General features: G+C 48.1%; 1 protein-coding gene across 1 annotated transcript in view; it reads left to right on the top strand.

Moving 5' to 3' along the window:
* The window catches only part of LOC137332272 (calcium/calmodulin-dependent protein kinase type II subunit alpha), a 203,414-nt gene that overhangs the window by 71,216 nt on the left and 106,313 nt on the right, over nucleotides 1-25,885 (top strand). Inside the window, exon 3 of the mRNA XM_067995978.1 lies at nucleotides 9,250-9,309. Coding sequence (XP_067852079.1) covers nucleotides 9,250-9,309 — 60 coding nt within the window. The remainder of the gene's footprint in view (nucleotides 1-9,249; nucleotides 9,310-25,885) is intronic.

Raw genomic sequence — 25,885 nt, 5'->3', positions numbered from 1 at the left:
CCCTCACCCTGCCCCACACCCTCCCCTCACCCTCCCCCACATCCTCCCCACACCCTCCCCCACACCCTCCCCTCACCCTGCCCCACACCCTCCCCACACTCTCCCCCACATTCTCCCCACACCCTCCCGCCACACCGTCCCCCCATCACCCTCCCCCTCACCCTCCCCCTCACCCTCCTCACCCCCTCCCCCGATGAAAGATTCACTAGGATGACACTGGAACTGAGAGGTTATACCCATCAGGAAATGTTCTAACTGGCCGGGGCTGTTTTTCTCTAGAAAAGAGAAGGCTGAGGGGTGACCTGATTGAGGTCTTTAAGATTATGAAGGGGTTCGATAGGGGAGATGTAGAGAAAATGTTTCCACTTGCGGGGGAGACCAGAACTAGAGGCCATAAATATAAGATAGTCACTAATAAATCCAATAGGGAATTCAGGAGAAACTTCTTTACCCAGAGAGTGGTGAGAATGTGGAACTCGCTCCCACAGGAGTAGTTGAGGCGAATAGTGTAGATACATTTAAGGGGAAACTAGATAAACACATGAGGGAGAAAGGGATAGAAGGATATGCTGATAGGGTGAGATGAAGTAGGGAGGGAGGAGGCTCAGGTGGAGCATAAACACCGGGATAGACCAGTTGGGCCGAATGGCCTGTGTCTGGGCTGTAAATTTGATATAATTCTATGTAAAAATAAGGAAGTTAGGAGTAAGAGGGAAAGTCAGGCCAAACATCTTCAGCCAAAGGTTAATTGTGTTATGGAATACGTTACCAGGACAGTATATTGAAGTGGGCAGCGCAAATTAGGTCATCTATGGGGGCTACATCTTGGCATAAGTGCCAGGATGTGTCTGCCCAGGATCTCCTTCTGGACTGCAGCAAAGGTCATGGAATTAGAGGGCAATCTATTCACCTCTGACAGTGCAGCACTCCCTCAGTACTGCACTGGGAGCATCAGTCCTGGATTTGGTGCTCAAGTCTCTGGAGTGGGGCTCAAACCCTGGACTTTCTGACTCAACATGAGAGTGCTACCCACTGAGCTAAGGCTGACACATAAAGTACCTCAATGAATGAAGAAAGTGGAACTCCAGCGACTAACCTTGGCAACATTACCAACAAGCCTTTCAAGCCTGTAGTTGCCTTCGTCAGGTGTCATTGTACTGACAGCACTCAAGGGGGAAATAGATGAGAAACTGGGAGACTTCAACTTAAAGGAGATCCCAACGCACAAGTTTGGAGATAAGACGAGGAGCAACTAATATAAAGTTTACCGGGCAGGTCTGCCAAGAAATTCTCGGTCGTTTATAGACGCCAAATATGAAGGAATGAATTGCTATGTCTTAGTTTCACTCGAAATTGCAGTCTCAGGAAAATAGGGGACCTTTGTCGAATGACTTTGACATTCGGATTACAGATGCTGTCCGAAGCCCCAATTAACTGTCAGGCATTGGATGATTGGACATTGAGCTACAATAGACTGCTTCATCTTTAAACAAGACCACTCTGTCCTCTGCCCTTTCCAATTGAAGAATAACGTTCTGCGATCATTCGCAGAGTGACTCTTCCAGAGTGAAACAGTGAAAGGTTGAGATGTTCGAGGGAGAAGGTTGTGGCAGTGTCAGCGTTCTGCTTTACCAGGTGATGGAAGAGCTCCAGTGACTGCTCAGAATTCCAACCAGATGCTGGGGAACATCCTGACCCAGAACAGGCCAACTGGAAAATCCTACTAAGAAAGTTCATCCCTCCCCTCCCCCTCCGCACTTCGCTCTATAAATTACGCGTTGAAAGCAGTTATTGTTTTATACAAAATGCCTCATCCCTCCTCGTTCCCGTTCCTCACTTTGTTGACCTCAAGGCCTGGAGTTTCCTCCTAATTTTCGGTGGGACAACGGCATAAGAGCGACTTCAAACATAACCTGCGAGATGCTGATGTGTATGATTGTGCGGAATGTAGCAACAGGAGGAGGCCATTCAGCCCCTCAAGCCTGTTCCGCCATTCAATCAGGTCATGGCTGATCTGTATCTTAACTCCATTTACCCGCCTTTGCTCCGTCTCCCTCGATACCCTCACCCAACAAAAATCTAGCGATCTCAGTCTTGAAAGCTCCAATTGACCCCCAGCGTCCACAGCCTATTGGAGGAGAGAATTCCAGATTTCCACTCCCCTTTGTGTGAAGAAGTGCTTCCTGATTTCACTCCTGAATGGCCTGGCTCTAATTTTAAGGTTATCCCCCCCGCCTTGTTCTGGACTCCTCCCCGCCAGAGGAAATAGTTTCTCTGTTTCTACCCCATCAAATCCCTTAAATCATTTTAAATAACTCGATTAGATCACCTCTCAATATTGTAAACTCAAAGGAGCACAAGCCAAGTTTGTGCAACCTGGCCTCGTGATTTAACCCTTTAAGCCCTTGATGGGTGAGTGTTGTCAGGCTATTCCATTACAGCTGACATCCACAGGAGCGCAGCCCCAAGCAAGGGGCCAATGGGGAGCAATCGGGAGCGGGGAGTGTCTGCTGGTATAAACCCTACACCCTGCCCCCTCCACCACCCATGTCTCACCCAAGGGTGTTTAGGTCTGCAGTTACTCCCGCCCCGAGTCCTGAGGGGAGTAGAGCTGTCAGCTGCAGATCTTTATTTATTTGTGAGGATTACGGGGAGGAGGGCGAGAGACCGATTTCAGTGTGGGGAAGTGTGAGGTCATCCACTTTGGACCTAAGAAAGATAGATCAGAGTATTTTCTAAATAGTGAGAAGCCAGGAACTGTGGAGGAGCAGAGAGATTTAGGGGCCGATGTACAGAAATCACCAAAAACTAATGGACGGGTACAAAAGATAATTAAAAAGGCTAATGGAATGTTGGCGTTTATCTCAAGAGGGCTGGAATATAAAGGGGAGGAAGTTATATTACAGTTATATAAAACTCTGGTTAGACCCCACTGTGTTCAGTTCTGGGCACCGCCCCTCAGGAAGGATATATTGGGCTTGGAGGGGGTGCAGCGCAGATTCACCAGAATGATACCGGGGCTAAAAGGGTTAAATTACGAGGACAGGTTGCACAGACTGGGCTTGTATTCCCTCGAGTTTAGAAGATTAAGGGGTGATCTAATCGAGGTGTTTAAGATGATTAAAGGATTTGATAGGGTCGATAGAGAGAAACTATTTCCTCTGGTGGGGGGGAGTCCAGAACAAGGGGGCATAATCTTAAAATTAGAGCCAGGCCGTTCAGGGGTGATGTCAGGAAGCACTTCTTCACACAAAGGGGAGTGGAAATCTGGAACTCTCTCCCCCAAAAAGCTGTTGAGGCTGGGGGTCAATTGAAAATTTCAAAACTGAGATTGATAGATTTTTGTTAGGCAAGAGTATTAAGGGATATAGAACCAAGGCGGGTAGATGGAGTTACGATACAGATCAGCCATGATATAATTGAATGACGGAACAGACTCGAGGGGCTGAATGGCCTCCTCCTGTTCCTATGTTCCTATGAGATTAATATTTCCCAGTCTGCATCTGGGGAAGGATCTTCTGTTTCTCTGTGGCCTGGAGATGAGTTTGATGCCTTCAGATCTACAAGCTCCAGGCAGTTCTAATGCTGGTACCCCAGCCTTGTTTGTTCCAGGTTAATGATAAGCTTAATCCATTTATTTGCATGAGATTTACAATCTGCAGTGGGCACCTCAGTATTTTATCACAGATACAGGCCTGTTTGGCACTGAGTTAGTCAGAACTGAAGCTGATTCTGCTTATAGTACAGTAGATTGTGTCTCTGCCCTCACTGTAACTACATACTTATTGACTTAAAAATAGACACAATTATTATCCACTGAACTCCAGAATTTGATATAACTACAAATACCGACCACAATGCCTTGCGTGTTCAGTCTTGCATCTCTCCTAGATGGATTACCAATAAAGGTTTGCTGTTCCACCCCAATCCTTCTCTTGTCTCCATCCTCTCTCCATCTCAACAGTCTCTCCCTACATTATCGTTATCACGATGGTCGCTGCTCCTTGGAATGCTCCTGTCTTGTTCCTCCTGAGCTCCAAATCTAACCCGTCCCCACTCCCCCTCCCCCCATCCAACACACCCATCCTCCTCCCTGCATCCCCACTGCGTTGAAAGCAAGACTCCTGCTCATTCTTTCACCAGACTGTGAGCTTTCTTACCTCCCTCCGTCATCTCATCTCCCTGGAATCGGCACTCTTTCAAAATACAAGCTTGGTGACAACCAAAGCATCACTTCCTGATTTAACTCACCTCTTTTCTCTTCTCTGCTGACCGGCCTCCCACCTTCCACCCGCCGTAAACTTGAGTTCATCCAAAACTCTGCTGCCCCGTATCCTAACTCGCACCAAGTCCCGTTCACCCATCACCCCCTGTGCTCACTGACCTACATTAGCTCCCAGTCCGGGAACGCCTCGGTTTCAAAATTCTTTTCCTTGTGTTCAAATCCCTCCATGGCCCTCGCCCCCCCTCCCTATCTCTGTAACCCTCCTCCAGCCCTACAACCCTCCAATTCTGGCCTCTTGCGCATCCCCGATTTTAATGGCTCCACCATTGGCGGCCGTGCCTAGGCCCTAAGCTCTGGAATTCCCTCCCTGAATCTCTCCTCCTCTCTCTCCTCCTTTAAGACGCTCCTTAAAACCTATCTCTTTGTCCAAGCTTTTGGTCACCTGTCCTAATGGGCATGATTTTAACCCCGAAGAACGGGTGGGTTGGGGGCGGAGGGGGGGGGGGGGCGGGCAGTAAAAATTAAAGAAATTAAAACACTCCTTAAAACCTATCTCTTTCACCTGTCCTAATATCTCCTTATGTGGCTCGGTGTCAAATTTTGTTCGATAATCGCTCCTGTGAAGCACCTTGGGACGTTTTACTATGTTAAAGGTGCTGTATAAATGCGAGTAGTAGTAGTAGTAGTTGTTGTTGTTGTTGTTGTTGTTGCCCTATCCCATGACCCTTAGCGCTTCGCCCAAGCTGCTCGATAAAATTAGACCCCAAGGGAATCTACCTGATAGATCTCTCTTGAATGCCCTGGGTGTTGTTAATACTGATAAGAACATAAGAAATAGGAGCAGGAGTAGGCCATGAAACCCCGCCCGATCTCCATACCCTTGATTCCCCCTAGAGTCCAAAAATCTTATCGATCTCAGCCTTGAATATACTCAACGACTGATCATCTGGGGTAGAGAATTCCAAAGAGTCACAACCCTCTGAGTGAAGAAATTTTTCCTCATCTCGGTCCTAAATGGCCGACCCCTTATCCTGAGACTATGACCCCCAGTTCTAGACTCTCCAGCCAGGGGAAACAACCTCTCAGCATCTACCCTGTCAAGCCAACAGTTTCCACTGCCTGTATATGAATATTTTGGCTCCAGTATAGGAAAAGTACATTCTCGTGGCTGGGACACTAAATGTGCATTGGATGCTGTTAACATGGTTTTCAGATCTGCCTATCTCAGACCCTGAGTAGACATTCCAGGTGCAGAGATTAGAGAGGCTGTACCTTGAACTATCTCACGGCATACTGTGAGAGCCCAGTCTCAGCTGCCAGTAATTGACCTGACTCCAATTTGGTAAAAAGATGCTTTATTGAAATTTACAAAAGGACCAACACACGCAGTCTTGGGGCAGTGGTTTACAACACAGAGCGAGAGATTATATCACCTGGTCCGCACTGGGTAGAGTCGTGTCTGTCCAGGAGTCTTTGAAGAAAGGGCTTTCCACTCCGCCTGGGGTATCTTCGTCAATTCACACGCCTTCTGCCCCGCCTGGGGTGACCTCTTGGACTCCTCGTCCTCAGTCCTGCTCCGCTTGGAGCCACTTGTATTGATTCGGATCGTTCGTCAAAGGTGCTTTACTCCTGCTAAGTCTCTACAACCTGATACCAGTGCGGGGTGCCCCTTTTGGGGGTGGACCCTGGGTTAGCTATTGACATGGGCCCTTGCCCTATTGGGGTCTCCCAAAAGGGCGAGGTGCCCAATGGTGCCTCGAGTTCTTTGTTTCTTTAAGGAAAAAGCGTCAGCCTTCCCCACTATCTCCCACCTTTCAGGGGTCTGCAGAAACAACTAGTGTCCCATCTCTGGCCTTAACCAATCATCACCTTACATAGTGGCTTAAGACTGTTTTGCCTAATCTTATCTGGTCCTGCCTTTGCATCAAGGCTGGGAATCCATGGTCTCCCAGGCCGCCTTTCACTCCATCAGATTCCAGGCCAGGTTTCATGGACCAGCCTCTAAGGCTTCATTGTTTTATGATGTGGAGATGCCGGTGATGGACTGGGTGGTCATAAAACATTGTTTTATGACCACCCAGCATCTGATAAGAGTCCCGGCCCTAACTAAATCAGGAATGTTTGTTTCATCTTTTAGCTCGTTTGTGTAAACCGGCCAGAAGGCAGAATGCGAAGGCTGCCTTTCCGGCAAGTTAATGGTTTTAAGAGCTTCCTGCCCTGATATCAGTCCTGCTCGATTTATACATCCAGCACCAAAGTATTTAACTACACAAAATCATACATATATAAAGAGATATACACACAGACACCATTCGAGCTATTTCACTTGCCCACTGTACTAATGAGCAAGGCTACAGTCTTACAATACCCTGCAACACATGGAACAGTTGAATTTCCATTGACACGAACGGACGAGTAGCTCCTTGAGAGCTAGAGAAGAAGAGGTATCAGCCTTGGCTCAGTGGGTAGCACTCTCACCTCTGAATTAGTAAAAGTGTGGGTTCATGTCCCACTCTAGAAACTTGAGTACACCAATCCAGGCTGATGCTCCCAATGTCAGTAGTGAGGGAGTGCTGCACTGTCGGAGGTGCTGTCTCTCAGGAGAGATGTTAAACCAAGGCCCTGTCTGCCCCTTCAGTGGATATACAAGATCCCACAGATCTTGAAGATTTGAAGAAGAGCAGGGAAGTTCTCCCCGGTGTCCTGGCCAATATTTATTGCTCAACCATCACCTAAAACAGATGATCTGGTCTAATTCTGGGCACCGCAGTTTAGGAAAGATGCCAAGGCCTTGGAGAGGGTGCAGAGGAGATTTGCAACAATGATACCGGGGATGAGGGGACTCGAGTTATGTGGAGAGGCTGGGGTTGTTCTCCTTAGGGCAGAGAAGGTTAAGGTGATTTTTAATGGAGGTGTTTATGGGGGTTTCTGATAGAGTAAGTAAGGAGAAACTGTTTCAATCGGCAGGAGGGTCAGTAATCAGAAGTTACAGATTTAAGATAATTGGGAAAAGAACCAGAGGGGAGATGAGGAGAATGTTTTTTACACAGCGAGTTGTTCTGATCTGGAATGCGCTGCCTGAAAGGGCGGTGGAAGCAGATTCAATAGTAACTTTCAAAAGGGAATTGGATAAATACTTGAAGAGAAAAAATTTACAGGGGCAAAGTGAAGGGGGAGTGGGACTAATTGGATCGCTCTTTCAAAGAGCCAGCACAGGCACGATGGGCCGAATGGCCTCCTCCTGTGCTGTAACATACTATGATACTATGATACTATTGGCAAAAGAACCAGAGGAGAATTTTTTTATGCAGCGAGTTGTTATGATCTGGAACGCGCTGCCTGAAAGGGCGGTGGAAGCAGATTCAATAATAACTTTCAAAATAGTCGAAGGGGAATAATTTGCAGGGCTATGAGGAAAGTGAAGGGGGGAGTGAGACTTATTGGATGGCTCTTTCAAAGGGCCGGCACAGGCGGGATGGGCTGAATGGCCTCCTTCTGCGCGGGACAATTCTATGGCGATACTCGCGGCGCCTATCGGGACAAAATTATTTACTTCACGGTGCCTCCAGAGTTTTCTATGACTTGTGCGAGTGGGAGATGCTGAAAGTGACTGTAATGGTTGTCAGTTTGCCAGATTACAAAGTCTGTGATGCAGCACGTGTTAGACTGGAGGAGCTTTCGAGAAGAGTTGGTGGAAATGTGCTTCACGGGCTGTACTTCAGGCAGGCGTGCTCCAACTTCGATGGTGAATAGGACTCTGTACAGGAACAAAGCTGAGGCAAAAGGAGAGGTTGAATTCAATCAGAACTGGCTGTAACGTCCAACGTTGGGTTTTCTCTGTTAAAATCATTCCCGGCGGGGAAATGGTGAGTCAGCGCTCCCGCAGGCTGGCCTGTTGTAAATAGGTTGGTGGTGGGGAATGGAGAGCCCGTCCGCTTTTGTCCCTCAAAAGACCAGGGATACTGAGGCAAACGGGTTACGCTGAAGCCAGATGGGCTGAATGGCCTCCCTCGTCTGTGCTCATCCGTTACTGGCTCCAGCTGACTTAGCGCAGAGAGCTGATTGGGCCGGGGGGGCTTCCTGGTCTGTGTGTCTCACAGCCACACCAGGCAGTGTGTTGACCAGTCGAGCCGCAGTGGGGCAAGTGGGGAAAGCAAATATCTTTTCTCCTACTGGGTATTCTTGGCATATTTATGTTAATTTCAGCAATTTTAACAAGATTTAATTTCTGTGCCACAGACTGCTAGATCTGAGTTGTGGGTTCTGAGGCGCAGTGTGAAATTTACAGTTACCTGGATTCTTCACAAGGCTTAAAGGGACAGTCCAGGTTAGCAGCGAAACAAACCCACTGTTCATCCAGGCCCCCCCACTACCTGTTAGCAACTCCACACGCTAGTGTCAATCATTTCATTTTTATTTAAGATGTCAAACTTTACGAAATTGTGCTGAAAGCTGACAGAGTGTACGTGAGATGTGAGTGGGTTTCGGATAAAACGTTGGATGTCCCATTAACCCATCACCCCCTGCTCTCTCTGACCTACAATTGGCTCCCGGTCCAGCAACGCCTCGATTTTGAAATTCTCATCCTTGTTTTCAAATCCCTCCGTGGCCTCGCCCCTCCCTATCTCTGTGACCTCCTCCAGCCCTACAACCCTCCGAGATCTCTGCGCTCCTCCAAATCTGGCCTCTTGCGCATCCGCGATCATCGCTCCACCATTGGCGGCCGTGCCTTCAGCCGTCCAGACCCTAAGCTCTGGAATTCCCTCCCTAAACCTCTCCGCCTCTCCATGTCTCTCTTCTCCTTTAAGACGCTCCTTAAAACCTACCTCTTTGACCGAGCTTTTGGTCACCTGTCCTGATATCTCCTTATGTGGCTCGGTGTCAAATTTTGTTTGATAATCGCTCCTGTGAAGCGCCTTGGGATGTTTTACTACGTTAAAGGCGCTATATAAATGCAAGTTGTTGTTGCTGCTGCTGCTGTTGTTGTTATTGTTGTTGTAATCAACCTCCCCCTTTTGTTGCAGATCACCAGAAGCTGGAGAGAGAAGCTCGGATCTGCCGCCTTCTTAAACACGCCAACATCGGTAAGAGAGACCGACAGAGAGAACAGAACATAAAAAGGATTTTTTAGTGATGCTGGTTGAGGGATAAATATTGGCCCCAGGACACCGGGGAGAACTCCCCCCTGCTCTTCTTCGAAATCGTACCATGGGATCTTTTACATCCACCCACTAGAGATCATTGTCAAGGACTAAATTAATTCTCACTTGGAGAAGCTTGGGTTAATAAAGGGAGAGCCAGCACGGATTTGTTAAAGGCACATTGCGTCTGACTAACCTGATTGAGTTCTTTGATGAAGTAACAGAGGAGGTTGATGAAGGTAGTGCAGTAGATGTTGTATGTAAGGACATTCAAAAGGCATTTGATAAAGTACCACACAACGGACTTATTCTGAAAATAGAAGCACGTGGGATTAAAGGGATGGTGGTAACTTGGGTACGTAATTGGCTAAGGGATAGGAGGCAGAGAACGGATGTTTTTCTGGCTGGAGAGAAGTATGCAGTGGGGTCCCCCAGGGACCATTGCTTTTCTTGTGACATATAAATGACCTGGACTTTGATATAGGGAGTACAATTTTGAAGTTTGCGGATGATACAAAACTTGGCAACGTAGTAAATAGTGAGCAGGATAGTAGCAGATTTCAGGAGGACATAGACAGACTTGTGAAATGGGCAGACACATGGCAGATACAATTTAATGTGGATAAGTGTGAAGTGATGCACTTTGGGAGGAACAATATGGAGAGACAGTATAATCTAAATGGTACTATTTTGAGGGGGGTGCAAGAGCAGAGGGACCTGGGGGTGCACATTCACAAATCTTTGAAGGGGGCAGGGCAAATTGATAAGGTGGTTAAGAAAGCAGATGGGATACTTGGCTTTGTAAATAGGGGCATTGAATACAAAAACAAGGAAATCATGCTAAACCTTTACAAATCACTGGTTAGGGCTCAGCTGGAGTAATGTGTACAATTCTGGGCACCACACTTTAGGAAGGATGTCAAGACCTTGGAGAGGGTGCAGAGGAGGTTTACCAGGATGATACCAGGAATGAGGTACTTCAGTTATGTGGAGAGACTGGAGAAGTTGGGATTGTTCTCTTTAGAGCAGAGAAGGTTAAGGGGAGACCTGATAGAGATGTTCACAATAATAAGGAGCTTTGATACAGCAAATAGAGATGGCAAGTGGGTCAGTAACCGGAGGTCACAAGACCATAAGAAATAGGAGCAGGAGTAGGCCATACAGTCCCTCGAGCCTGTGCCACCATTCAATCAGATCATGGCTGATCTTCGACCTCAACTCCACTTTCCCGCCCGATCTCCATATCCCTTGATTCCCCAAGTGTCCAAAAATCTATCGATCTCAGTCTTGAATATACTCAACGATTGAGTATCCGCAGCCCTCTGGCGTAGAGAATTCCAAAGATTCGCAACCCTCTGAGTGAAGAAGTTCCTCCTCATCTCAGTCTTGAATGGCCGACCCCTTATCCTGAGACTATGCCCCCTCGTTCTAGACTCTCCAGCCAGGGGAAACAACCTCTCAGCATCTACCCTGTCAAGCCCCCTCAGAATCTTATATGTTTCAATGAGATCACCTCTCATTCTTCTAAACTCCGGAGAGTATAGGCCCATTCTACTCAATCTCTCCTCATAGGACAACCCTCTCATCCCAGGAATCAATCAGGTGAACCTTCGTTGCACCCCCTCTAAGGCAAGTATATCCTTCCTTAGATAAAGGAGACCAAAACTATACACATTACTCCAGGTGAGGCCTCACCAAAGCCCTGTACAATTGCAGCAAGACTTCCTTACTCTTGTACTCCAACCCCCTTGCAATAAAGGCCAACATACCATCTGCCTTCCTAATTGCCTGCTGTATCTGCATGTTAACTCTCTGTTTCGTGTACAAGAACACCCAACATTTAATAGTTTCTCACCATTTAAAAAATATTTTGTTTTTCTATTCTTCCTACCAAAGACAATAACCTCACATATCACTCCATCTGCCACCTTCTTGCCCACTCACTTAACCTGTCTATATCCCTTTGCAGCCTCTTTGTGTCCTCCTCACAGCTTACTTTCCCACCTGGCTTTGTATCGTCAGCAAACTTGGATACATTACACTCGGTCCCTTCATCCAAGTCATGAATATAAACTGTAAATAGCTGAGGCCCAAGCACTGATCCTTGCAGTACCCCACTGGTTACAGCCTGCCAACTTGAAAATGACCCGTTTATCCCTGCTCTCTGCTTTCTGTTCGTTAACCAATCCTCTATCCATGCTAACATATTACCCCCAACCTCATGAGCTCTTATCTTGTGTAACATGTTTTTATGTGGCACCTTATCAAATGCCTTTTGAAAATCCAAATATACGACATCCACTGGTTTCCCTTTACCTACCCTGCTAGTTATATCCTCAAAAAACTCTAATAAATTTGTCAAACACGATTTCCCTTTCATAAAACCATGTTGACTCTGCCTAATCATATTATGATTTTCTAAGTGTCCCGTTACCACTTCCTTAATAATGGATTCCAGCATTTTCCCGATGTCAGGCCAACTGGCCTGTAGTTCCCTGGCGTAGTTTTAAAATAATTGGCAAAAGAACCAGAGGGGAGATGAGGAGAAGTTTTTTCACACAGAGGCTTGGTATGATCTGGAACGCACTCCCTGAAAGGGCGGTGGAAGCAGATTCCATAGGAACTTTCAGAAGACAATTGGACATGTACTTGAAGAGGATTAATTTGTAGGATTATGGGGAGAAAGCTAGGGTGTAGAACTAAATTGGACAGCTCTTCTAAAGAGCCGGTACAGGCACGACGGGCCGAATGGCCTCTTTCTGTGCGTTAAGAATCTATAATTCTATGATTCTACTCCAGAGTTTTGAGCACAAAAATCTAGGCTGGTACTTCAGTGCGGCACTGAGGGGAGTGCTGCTCTGTCGGAGGTGCCGCCTTTCGGATGAGACGTTAAACCGAGGCCCCGTCTGCCCCTCTCAGGTGGATGTAAAAGATCCCACGGCCACTAATTCGAAGAAGAGCAGGGGAGTTCTCCACAGTCTCCTGGGCCAATATTTATCCCTCAGCCAACATCACTAAAACAGGTTACCTTGATTTTTTATCACATTGCTGTTTGTGGGATCTTGCTGTGCGCAAATTGGCTGCCGCGTTTCCCTGCTTTACAACAGTGACTACACTTCAAAAGTGCTTTCATTGGTTGTAATGCACTTTGGGACGCCCTGAGTTAGTGAAAGGCTCTATATGCACTTTGGCAGGAAAAATCAGAGAGCAAGTTATTATCTGAATGGCAAGAAACTGGAAAGTACTGCAGTACAAAGGGATCTGGGGGTCCTAGTGCAAGAAAATCAAAAAGTTAGTATGCAGGTGCAGCAGGTGATCAAGAAGGCCAACGGAATGTTGGCTTTTATTGCTAGGGGGATAGAATATAAAAACAGGGAGGTATTGCTGCAGTTACATAAGGTATTGGTGAGACCGCACCTGGAATACTGCATACAGTTTTGGTGCCCATACTTAAGAAAAGATATACTTGCTCTCGAGGCAGTACAAAGAAGGTTCACTCGGTTAATCCCGGGGATGAGGAGAGGTTGAGTAGATTGGGACTCTACTCATTGGAGTTCAGAAGAATGAGAGGCGATCTTATTGAAACATATAAGATTGTGAAGGGGCTTGATCGGGTGGATGCGGTAAGGATGTTCCCAAGGATGGGTGAAACTAGAACTAGGGGGCATAATCTTAGAATAAGGGGCTGCTCTTTCAAAACTGAGATGAGGAGAAACTTCTTCACTCAGTAGGTCTGTGGAATTTGCTGCCCCAGGAAGCTGTGGAAGCTACATCATTAAATAAATTTAAAACAGAAATAGACAGTTTCCTAGAAGTAAAGGGAATTAGGGGTTACGGGGAGCGGGCAGAAAATTGGACATGAATTTAGATTTGAGGTTAGGATCAGATCAGCCATGATCTTATTGAATGGCAGAGCAGGCTCGAGGGGCCGATTGGCCTACTCCTGCTCCTATTTCTTATGTTCTTATATAAGTGCAAGTCTATCTTTCTTTCACAAAAAGAATGATTGAGGGAGATAAGTAGAAATTCTTTACACGTGGGATGTCCCAACAGGAACATCGGTGAAAGCAGAGTCCATAACAGTAAGTAGACAGATAATTGAAGAAGAAAAATTCAAAAGGGTATAAAGAAAGAGCAGGGAAGAAAGTGGATAGCGTTTTAAGAGAACCAGTACAGGCACAATGGACCGAATGGCCTCCTTCCTTGCTTTAAAATTCTATGATTCGACTGGCCGGGGCTTTTCGGCTTCTGCGTCTGACAGCCTAGAATCTTCCTGTCCATTCAAATCACTGGGCAGGAAAATTGTAGGTTAGCAAGTGTGATAACAGAAAACACATGATTGTACTGTTCCAAAAAAAAAATAATTCATTGTGATAAAGATCAGTATAAATTTTCTCGGGGGAATCACATTTAATGCCTCTTTAAGAGAGGCAGACAGCACCTCCTAAGCCCACGACCTCTACCACCTAGAAGGACAAGGGCAGCAGGCACATGGGAACAACACCACCTGCACGTTCCCCTCCAAGTCACACACCATCCCGACTTGGAAATATATCGGCCATTCCTTCATCGTCGCTGGGTCAAAATCCTGGAACTCCCTTCCTAACAGCACTGTGGGAGAACCTTCACCACACGGACTGCAGCGGTTCAAGAAGGCGGCTCACCACCACCTTCTCAAGGGGCAACTAGGGATGGGCAATAAATGCCGGCCTCGCCAGCGACGCCCACATCCCGAGAATGAATTTTTAAAAATGTAAAAGTCAAAATTAATTTTTTGCTGATGACTGTGAAGTGAGTAATTACACCAGGCAGTGGCCTTTGCCAATAAATTTCTGAGTAACTCACTGCTATCTGTTATTTTACGTGCAGTAACATTCTTATAAACATAAGAACATAGAAATAGCCAGACAAAAAAGACCAAGGCCCATCTAATTCGCCCTCTACCATCCTGGACGTCGCATGACAGAACGCTAGTAGAGTTGGCAGTCGATCCCCAACAATCGTGTGTCAGCCCTGACTCAGTGGGTGGCACTCTCGCCTCTGAGTCAGAAGTTTGTGGGTGCAAATCCCACTCCGGAGACACAAGCATAAAATCTAGGCTGACACTTCAGTGCTGTACCGAGGGAGGTACCGGCTTTCAGGTGAGACGTTAAACTGTAGCACTATTCGAAGAAGAACTGGAGAGTTCTCCCCTGTGTTCTGATCAACATTTATCCCTCAACCAACATCACTAAAACAGATTAACTGTTCATTTGTCTCATTGCTGTTTCTGGGATCTTGCTGTGCGCAAATTGACTGCTGCATTACAACAGTGGCTCTACTTCAAAAGTACTTAGTTGGCTGTAAAGCGCTTTTGGACAGTCCTGAGGTTGTGAAAGGCAAATTCTTTCTTTCTTAGTCTGCAACAGACCCAGACATGAGGTGAGGAAAACCCCCAGTGGGGGAGAGTTTTGGGAACCAGAGGTCCAAAGTCACCTGTTTCTCCCGAGCCTGTTACACTCACCACATGTCATGTCTCAAATTACTCATATACTGTACCCCAAAATATTATTTTCTGAAAGAAATTAGTTTGTATTTAAATGAATCAACACCATCCACTTCCACCGTCTCCCTTGGGAACCTGTTCCATAGTTTGCACCATCCCTTGGTGATCACTGTACAGTACCAGCGATTTTGCCAAGACGGTAGAGGGGGGTCATGCTGTACTGCCGGGTTTTGGGTGGGGGGGTGGGTGGGTGTTGGTCCGGGGGGGGGGGCGTTGAATGCTGACCACATGTAGATCCAAGTTTGCTGACAACGCCAAGTTAGGGAGCGCAGTAAATAGTGTAGATGGGAGCAGAAAGTTGCAAAGGGAGATTGAGAGATTAAGTGAATGGGCAAAACTGGGGCAGATGGAGTTCAGTGTGGGGAAGTGTGAGATCATCCACTTAGGACCTAAGAAAGATAAATCAGAGTATTTTCTAAAGGGTGAGGAGCCAGGAACTGTGGAGGAGCAGAGAGATTTAGGGGTCCAAGTACAGAAATCACTTAAAATTAGTGGACAGGTACAAAACATAATCAAGAAGGCTAATGAAATGTTGGCCTTTATCTCAAGGGGACTGGAATATAAAGGGGAGGAAGTTATTCTTTCGTTGTATAAAAGTCCTGGTTAGACCCCATCTGGAGACTGTTCAGTTCTGGGCACCGCACCTCAGGAAGGATAGATTGGTATTGGAGTGGGTGCAGCCCAGATTCACCGGCATGACGCCGGGTATAAAGGGGTTAAATTATCGGGACAGGTTGCATAGACCGGGTTGGTGCGCCTTTGAATTTAGAAGATTAAAGGATATTGTCCTTAGCAATTTTCCCACCACTGACGTTAGACTGTTTGGCCTGGAGTTACCAGATTTATCCCTGTCCCCTTTTTTGAACAGAACCTTAGGCCCAGTGATAAACCGTCCTCTGGCACCACTCCCATATCCAAGGAGGATTGAAAGATTGTGGTCAGACCTTCTGCTATCTCCACCCGAGCTTCCCTCAGCAATCTAGCATGCATCCCACCTGGACCGGGTGACTTGTTAACTTTGAGTGATGTCAACCTATTTCGCACCTCCCTTCTATCTATTTTGATCCTATCCAATATCTCCACTCCATCCTCTACAGCGACATTAACTTCATCTTCTTCTTTTGTGAAGACAGATGCAAAGTCCTCATTCAGTACCTCAGTCGTGCCCTCTGCCTCCGCAAGAAGATTTCCTTTTTTGTCCCTAATCGGCCCCACCATTCCTTTAACTAACCTTTTACTTTTTATATGTTTATTAAAGACTCTTGGGTTCCCACTGATCTATTCTCATACTCTCTCTTTGCCCTCCTTACATCCTTTTTCAATTCCCCCCTGCACTCTCAGTATTCTGCCTAGTTTTCGACTCTAATCTGTACCTGATATTTGTCATAAACCTCCTTTTTCTGTTTTATTTTCACCTCTGCTTCCTTTGTCATGCTGGGAGCTCTCGCTCTGGATGCCCTTACTTTCCCCCTTATAGGAATATGCTTGGAGCTCATTCTCTTAACCAAGAGCTCCAAGGTTTGCAATCGCCCCCGAGCTGCCTCTTCCGCACTATCTCCAGAGAGTCAATAACCTTCACCGTGTGAAGGGACCAGGCCATTAGTTTAGAATTAGAGCCAGGCCATTCAGGGGTGATCTCAGGAAGCACTTCTTCACACAAAGGGCAGTGGAAATCTGGAACTCTCTCCCCCCCAAAAAATTGTTGAGGCCGGGGGTCAATTGAAAATTTCAGAACTGAGATTGATAAATTTTTGTTAGGCAAAGGTATTAACGGTTATGGAACCAACACGGGTAGATGGAGTTAAGATACAGATCAGCCGTGAAGAATAGAATGGCAGAACAGGCTCAAGGGGCTGAATAGCCTCCTCCTGCTCCAACGTAGCGAGAAATTGTTGGCACAAACAATGGGTAAGATTCCCTCCAGCTCCATGGAATCAGAAAATAGTCCCTTAAATGTTCCAACTGAAAAGGTGGTTATGAGAATCCTTCAGGGCAGCTCAGTGAATCTGTTTGAAGTGTGTTTTAATATGTGCCCTGCAGTCATGCTCGGTATAATTGGCGTTTGCTGCTTTAGTGGTCAATGCTGCTCAATTATATCTGAGCCAAAGGTTTGGACTTAACAAGATGTCCTGTTAGCTCTGCACTGGGTTTGTCTGTGTGTGGTAGGTCTGGCCGTTTTATACATTAACGTTCATCTTTTCATCAGTCATTTCTCATCCCTCCCCCCATGTATTTTGACCCATCGCGCTGTCCTTACCTGTTCCCCTCCAACCCAACCAGTGATCCCATCGATGGGATTCATTTTAACCCCCATCCCCGCCCCCCACCCCGCCCCCAACCCGGTGGTAAACTTGAGCTCATCCAAAACTCTGCTGCCCCGTATCCTAACTCGCACCGAGTCCCGTTCACCCATCACCCCCTGTGCTCGATGACCTACATCGGCTCCCGGTCCGGGAACGCCTCGATTTTAAAATTCTCATCTTCGTGTTCAAACCCCTCCATGGCCTCGTCCCCTCCCTATCTCTAACCTCCTCCAGCCCTACAATCCTCCGAGATCTCTGCGCTCCTCCAATTCCGGCCTCTTGCGCATCCCCGATTTCCATCGCTCCACCATTGGCGGCCGTGCCTTCAGCTGCCTAGGACCTGAGCTCTGGAATTCCCTCCCTAAACCTCTCCACCTCTCCACCTCTCCTCCTTTAAGACTCTCCTTAAAACCTACCTCTTTGACCAAGCTTTTGGTCACCTGTCCTAATATCTCCTTATGTGACTCAGTGTCAAATTTTGTTTGATAATCGCTCCTGTGAAGCGCCTTGGGACGTTTTACTTCGTTGAAGGCGGTTTGAAGAAGAACATTCTGATGTCCAGTCCTCAATTTGCATTTTGCCAATTTGAGCATCTGGTTCCTTGTGTTACCGTCACGATTTAGGATCATAGGACCAGGTGGAGGCCATTCTGCCCCTCGAGCCTGTTCTATCATTCTATTAGATAACGGCTGATCTGTGGCTCAACTCAATTTCCCCTCATTTTCTCCAGATCTCGATTCCCTCACCTAACAAAAATCTATCGAGCTCCGTTTTTAAAATTTCAATTCACCTCCAGCATCCACAGCCGTTTGAGGGAGCAAGTTCCAGATTTCCACTCCCCTTTGTGTGAAGAAGTGCTTCCTGACATCACCCCTGAACGGCCTGGCTCTAATTTTAAGGTTCTGCCCCCTTGTTCTGGACTCTCCCCACCAGAGGAAATAGTTTCTCTCTATCTACCCTATCAAATCCTTTAATTATCATAAACACCCCAATTAGATCACCCCTTAATCTTCTAAACTCGAGGGAATACAAGCCCAGTCTATGCAACCTGTCCTGATAATTTAACCCTTTTAGCCCCCGGTATCATTCTGGTGAATCTGCGCTGCACCCTCTCCGAGGCCAATATATCCTTCCTGAGGTGCGGTGCCCAGAACTGAACCCAGTATCTCCAGATGGGGTCTAATCAGTGCTTTATATAACTGAAGCATCTCTAACACCCCTTTGTATTCCAGCCCCCCTGCTGACTGCACCGATTAGATTTTAGGCTTTAAAACTCGTGCTGGACCCAATCTTATTGCTCTTCAACCTCATTAGAGCACAGTCCTCGCGAACCAAGACATCTTCATGTAATAATGAGATGTTCCTTGAACCGATGCCTCACAACGTGGCCGACCTGGAACGGTCAAGAATCAAAGGTCATCCACCTCACGAGTACGAAATAGCTGTAAGAACCTTCTGATGAGGCAGCTCTCTCTGTGCCTACTTCACGCTGTGCAGGGTTTAATGATGCTGTTGTCAGTGCAGCTTCCTGCTCTAGCGATAATTTATTATCACGGGTGTGAAGATTTTGGTCCCTTCAGAAACATTTGTTTTCAAGAACTGCCAAGATTCTGGCAATTTTTTCTGTTAATAATTTCAACGCATTGCATCCTTCTCCAATGTCATTAGTGACAGTAGCAAAAGCTGGAGAATTGAGTCCAATTCTGGGCACCACACTTTAGGAAGGATGTCAGGGTCTTGGAGAGGGTGCAGAGGAGATTTACTAGAATGGTACCAGGGAATGAGGGGTTTCAGGTACGTGGAGAGACTGGAGCAGCTGAGATTGTTCTCCTTAGAACAGAGAAGGTTAAGGGGAGATTTAATAGAGGTGTTCAAAATCATGAAGGGTTTTGATAGAGTAAATAAGGAGAAACTGTTTCCAGTGGCAGGAGGGTCGATAACCAGAGGACACAGATTTAAGGTCATTGGCAAAAGAACCAGAGGGGAGATGAGGAGAAATTGTTTTACGCAGCGAGTTGTTATGATCTGGAATGCGCTGCCTGAAAGGGCGGTGGAAGCAGATTCAATAATAACTTTCAAAAGGGGAATTGGATAAATACTTGAAAAGGAAACATTTGCAGGACTCTGGGGAAAGAGCAGGGGGAGTGGAATTAATTGGATAGCTCTCTCAAAGAGCCGGCACAGACAGGAGGGGCTGAATGGCCTCTCCTGTGCTGTATCATTCTATGATTATGATTCTAAGGTAAATGGACCAGCTCCTGAGCCACACGGATCAGAAACAGTCCCCAGGGTCTATTCCTCGTCTGTGTTGGGTCAATTGGTCTCCATCGGAATGGTGCTCGGGGCTTGACAATTGGATTCATTGATCGCATATAATGCCTCAAATTTCAAATCCCTTCTGTCGCTGGGGTAGGAAGGGAATAAATTAGCCAGGATTCCTGCTGTTCATCACTATTCAGTAACATGTTCTGGGAAGTGCATGCGTGTGGATTTAAAAAAAAATTATTGATTCCCTGGACGCGGGCGTCGCTGTCAAGGCCGGCATTTATTGCCCACCCCCTAGTTTCCCCTGGAGAAGGTGGTGGTGGGCCTTCTTCTTGAACCGCCGCAGTCCGTGTGGTGAAGGTTCTCCCACAGTGCTGTTACGTCGGGAGTTCCAGGGTTTTGATCCAGCGACGATGAAGGAACGGCCGATATATGTCGGGTGAGAACATGGTCAGGCTCGGCATGAGACGCCCTTGTAGTTGGATAGGTTGCGAGCACTCATCCACTCTCGTACATGACTGACTTGACTTCACTTGGATGGGGTAATGGAATGTGCAGTCCTTAGATTATATAAATGCACGCTCTGAAACATGGAATGTTGGTGCAGAGCCAGAGGGGAGCAGGTTCAAAACTCAACAAACCTCCAGACGAGACATCAGAAAAAAAACTTCCTGTTCCCCACAGCTGTGGAACAGTCGTCCAGCACCAACAGTTGATACCAAGTCACTGAACTCCCATCAAAAAGGAGCTGGATAGATACCTGGCTGAGAAGGGAATAGAGGGGAGAGGGACGAGATGATCAAATACAGCTCGGGTTTTAAGATTTTCTTTTCCATTGACTTTAATGGAAGAGAAAATTGGGTGCAGTGTAAAACGGGCCACTGGTTCTCCATCACCCAAAGGGCCAGCAGCTTTAGGCCCAAGCATTCTTTCTCTCTCTCTTTACTCTCTGGAATCTGGGACTCACTTCCCCAAAAAGCTGAGGATGCTGAGGGTCAAGTTAAAAATTACAAAACTGAGAGCGATAGATTTTTGTTGGGTAAGGGTGTCCAGTAATAGGGAGCAAAGGCAGGTAAATGGAGATAAGATACAGCTCAGCCATGATCTAATTGAATGGCGGAACAGGCTCGAGGGGCTGAATGGCCTCCTCCTGTTCTTGTGACCCATCACTGGCTGATATGCATTGGCTCCCGGTCTGGCAATACCTCGATTTTAAGAAATCTTATCCTTGTTTTCAAATCCCTCAATGGCCTCCCCCCTCCCTATCTCTCTCTGTAACCTCCTCCAGCCCTACAACCCTCCGAGATCTCTGCGCTCCTCCAGTTCTGGCCTCTTGCGCATCCCCCGATTTTAATCGCTCCTCCATTTGGCGGCCGTGCCTTCAGCTGCCTGGGCCCTAAGCTCTGGAATCCCCTCCCTAAACCTCTCCGCCTCTCTCTCCTCCTTTAAGACGCTGCTTAAAACCCACCTCTTTGACCAAGCTTTTGGTCACCTGTCCTAATATCTCCTCATGTGGCTCAGTGTCAAATTTGGCCTGATTAACGCTCCCGTGAAGCGCCTTGCGGCATTTTACTACGTTAAAGGCGCTATATAAATGCAAGTTTTTGTTGTTCGTCTGGAACATTCCTCACATTCCTTTCTCAATCACCTGACTCTTTCTCTCAAAAGAGCCGATTCTCATCGCAGTGTTGTTTTGTGAATAATTCACCATCCGAATGCGGGGGTTACAGTTCAAACCATTCACTTTGGGAAGATGCTTGAGAATTGAGTCACCTGACAGTGAGAAAGCCTGTAGGTGTTAGATGAACATTGCACTTGAATCTGCAAAACTAACTGGCCCTGACACCTATCGGCACATTATCTGTAATCATTAGACAGCGTTATGTTGGAATATAATACAGACACAACTGGCAGACATCATTAAATTGGAAAATAGCATTCAGTAATTGTAATGAGTAATATTGATTCTCATCAACATTGAAAGTAATTATTTTTTAAATTAATTACCACGATCTAGTGAAATTTATAAAAATAAAAACAAACTACTCAGTCAGTGCCCCAGGACATTGCTGCAGGAGTTCCTCAGGGCAGTGTCCTAGGCCCAACCATCTTCAGCTGCTTCATCAATGACCTTCCCTCCATCATAAGGTCAGAAATGGTGATGTTCACTGATGATTGCACAGTGTTCAGTTCCATTCACAACCCCTCAGATAATGAAGCAGTCCGAGCCTGCATACAGCAAGACCTGGATAACATCCAGGCTTGGGCTGATAAGTGGCAAGTAACATTCGCGCCAGATAAGTGCCAGGCGATGACCATCTCCAACAAGAGAGAGTTCAACCACCTCCCCTTGACATTCAATGGCATTACCATCGCCGAATCCCCCACCATCAACATCCTGGGGGTCACCATTGACCAGAAACTTAACTGGACCAGCCACATAAATACTATGGCTACAAGAGCAGGTCAGAGGCTGGGTATTCTGCGGCGAGTGACTCACCTCCTGAATCCACAAAGCCTTTCCACCATCTACAAGGCACAAGTCAGGAGTGTGATGGAATACTCTCCACTTGCCTGGATGAGTGCAGCTCCAACAACACTCAAGAAGCTCAACACCATCCAGGACAAAGCAGCCCGCTTGATTGGCACCCCATCCACCACCCTAAACATTCAGTCCCTTCACCATTGGCGCACAGTGGCTGCAGTGTGTACCATCCACAGGATGCACTGCAGCAACTCGCCAAGGCTTCTTCGACAGCACCTCCCAAACCTGTGTCCTCTATCACCTAGAAGAACAAGAGCAGCAGGCACATGGGAACAACACCACCTGCACGGTCCCCTCCAAGTCACACACCATCCCGACTTGGAAATATATCGCTGTTCCTTCATCGTCGCTGGGTCAAAATCCTGGAACTCTCTCCCTAACAGCACTGTGTGAGAACCTTCACCAGATGGACTGCAGCGGTTCAAGAAGGCGGCTCACCACCACCTTCTCAAGGGTAATTCGGGATGGACAATAAATGCCGGCCTTGCTGGCGACCCCCACATCCCATGAACGAATTTTAAAAAAGGCAGAGAGTAAGTTTTTTCCAGTTAATAGAACCCCCTCCATCTTGACAACTCTTTAATAGAATCATCCTTCATTTTGGGTCATGACACAAAAAATTGAAAGTCGGCTAACCTATAGCGACACCACTATTCACGGCCAGAATGGAGATGATTGGTTAATTCCCCCGTCAATCACGCCTGCAGGCCACACTGCTGTAAGTGACTGGGATTGGTTTTATGCACATAATTTGTATTATGTAACTGTCCTCCACTCACTGCAATACGCTGGAGTAATAATCCTGCTTTTGTCGGGAGACTCTGCTGTAGTTTATGAGTAAATTCAAACCACCAGTCCCGTCCCACCCCCAACTCATCGGCTGACGCAGTGGTGTCAATATTCACTCCGATTAAAATATTGTAGATACTGGAAATCAGAAACAAAAACAGAAAGTGCTGGAAACACTCGGCAGGTCAGGGACAGCACCCACCTGTTGAGAGAAGACAAGTCAAGGTTTGAAGCATTGCCCTTAGTTGGACTCTGTGCAGAGAATGGATCGTTCGGGGTCAGAATGGGGACCCTCAGAGGACACGGTGAAAATACGAGAGGTGATGAGATTGTCAAGCAATGGGCACCTCAGTTATGTGGAGAGGCGGGAGAAGTTGGGGGTGTTCTCCTTAGAGCAGAGAAGGTTACGGGGAGATAAAATCATGAAGGGTTTCGATAGAGTGAATAAGGAGAAACTGTTTCCAGTGGCAGGAGGGTCGGTAACCAGAGGACACAGATTTAAGGTGATTGGCAAAAGAACCAGAGCGGGAGATGATGAGATTTTTTTACGCAGCGAGTTGTTCTGATCTGGAATTCACTGCCTGAAAGGGCGGTGGAAGCAGATTCAGTAATAACTTTCAAGAGGGAATTGGATAAATAGTTGAAAAGCAAAAACTTGCAGGTCTATGGGGAAAGAGCAGGGGGGAGGCGGGGGGGGGGAGTGGGACTGATTGGATAGCCTTTCAAAGAGCCAGCACAGGCACGATGGGCTGAACGGCCTCCTTGTGTGCTGTATCATTCTACAATTCTACGACTTGCCCTCCTTCCCCAACTTTTGGGTTTCACTCGACGGGAGCGTAGATCGGAGAAGCTGGTACAGAGATCAGCCTGCCCGATCCGTAACACGGGCTGAGTTTCTGGCTTCCAATGGCTGGGGAAACCTGGGAACAGCAGCAGCAGCAGCAGCAGCAGCGCAACGGAACTCGCCCCACAAATCACGCCACTGCACGCGCAACTCCTCAAACAAGTGACGGCTGATTTACGCGCCGTTCAGGGTTTGAAAATATTGGGGTAGAAGTTAGCCTGGGCCTGTATTCGGGCCTAAACTTGATGCTGTGCGAGCAGAGCAGGCTCTGACGGGGAGGTCCGAGGCCTCGGGAGAGCAGCCGATGCCTCCACGGGCAGCTCACCAGTCTCCCAGATTGATCGCCGGGCTGCCCGTCTCCCGGCAGCTGCCCCTCGGCTATGTTCCGGGAGTGGCAGGGGTGGGAGTGGGGATGCAGGGATGTGTTGGAAATGGGTAACGTGGGTGGGAGAGGGGCGAATTTTGAAGTCGGCGGGGAGCACTCCTGCTCTTCAGAAAGGAATTTCTTTTTTTTAAAAATGATAAATAAACTCGCCTTGAGTTTACGCGGTTGCCAACTCTGGTTGGACCGATTCCTGGAGGTGTCGTCACATGACCTCCAAACACCGCCCCCACCCCACCCCAGCCCCGCCCCGCCCCCAAGCTCTCTTGCCATTGGCCGCCCGACACGTCCATCCTCGCGGAGCCCCCCCCCAACCATGGCCAATCGGAAAGCGAACAGACTCTTCATTATCTGATTGGATAATTCTTGACTGTCAAACAGCCCTTTTTCCCCCATCTCCGGTGTTTTTACAACTAATAAAGCAAAAGTGTTCAAAGAAATTTTTTTTAAAACCAATTTTTTTATTGCCCCCCCCGCCCCCCGCCCCCCGGTGATTTTTCTCCCCGGGTTTTTTTTCCTCCCTGTCGTTGTCCTGGAGATTAACCTTTAACTCCTGGAGACTCCAGGCCAATCCTGGAGGGTTGGCAACCCCCCTACTTTAGTTGCCGGTCACGGGGTGGGGGCCGTTGAGGGAGCCTGAGCCGGCCAAGCCAGACGCCTGCCCCATTCACCGCCCACTGATTTTCTAGAGGGGGGCCTTCGGAAGGCGTTCGCCCCCCCGCCCCCCACCCCCCCCCAGTTGAAGGGGGGCCAGCGCCTGCTTTCGGGTTTTTATTCAGTGCGCGACGGAAACTGCTGGGTTATGTTTAACTCAATCGGCGCCCAACTCCGTGTTAGACGAGTGGCTGTAGGGCGTCAGTAAAGCTCGAGAGTACACCTTTGAATGTAGAATCATTGGCCCTGACGTTTACTTGGAGCCGGGAAGAGAGCGGGGTTGGGCGGGGGCAGTGGGGGGAGGGGGTTGGAGACGGGAAACCCCAATTTAACTTAACGCTAGGACGTGTTTTTAAAATTTTTCAAATGGTTTCCCGCCCGACAGCCATCTTGATTCCCAGGCTGGCTGCCTGTCGGGGGAAACTAGTCTGGGAGCGGATGGAAGGTAAGTCAGAGTTTGGATGTTGGGGGCGGGGGGGGTCGGGGAGAGATCGGGATCTTTGGGGATTTGGATGGATGGGGGGGTTCCAATCGTGGTGGGGAGTGGGGGGAGTCGGAGATCGTGAGGGCGCGGTGGGGGGAGTCGGAGATCGCGAGGGGGATGGGGGGAGTCGGAGATCGCGAGGGGGGTGGGGGGAGTCGGAGATCGTGAGGGCGCGGTGGGGGGAGTCGGAGATCGCGAGGGGGGTGGGGGGAGTCAGAGATCGCGAGGGGGGTGGGGGAGTCGGAGATTGCGAGGGGGATGGGGGGAGTCAGAGATCGCGAGGGGGGTGGGGGGTCGGAGATTGCGGGGGTCGGGGAGAGTCAGAGATCGCAAGGGGTTGGGGGGAGTCGGAGATCACGGGGGTTTTAGGGATGTTGGAGATGGCGAGGGTGTGGGGGGAGTCGAAGATCGTGGGGGGATGGAGGGAGTGAGGGGAGTTGGAGATCACGGTGGAGGGAGTGAGGGGAGTTGGAGATCACGGTGGGGGGAGCGAGGGGAGTCGGAGATCACGGTGGGGGGAGCGAGGGGAGTTGGAGATCGTGAGGGGAGTGAGGGGAGTCGAGGATCGTGATGGGGGGAGTGAGGGGAGTCGGAGATCGCGGTGGGGGGAGTGAGGGGAGTCGGAGATCGCGGTGGGGAGTGGGGGGAGTTGGAGATCGTGAGGGGAGTGGGGAGAGTTGGAGATTGCGGAGGGGAGTGGGGGGAGTT

Source organism: Heptranchias perlo, chromosome 14 (genome assembly GCF_035084215.1).
Source record: "Heptranchias perlo isolate sHepPer1 chromosome 14, sHepPer1.hap1, whole genome shotgun sequence".
Lineage (NCBI taxonomy): Eukaryota > Metazoa > Chordata > Chondrichthyes > Hexanchiformes > Hexanchidae > Heptranchias > Heptranchias perlo.
Note: the sequence above shows the minus strand (reverse complement) of the source record. Positions and strands in the feature narration are given on the sequence as shown.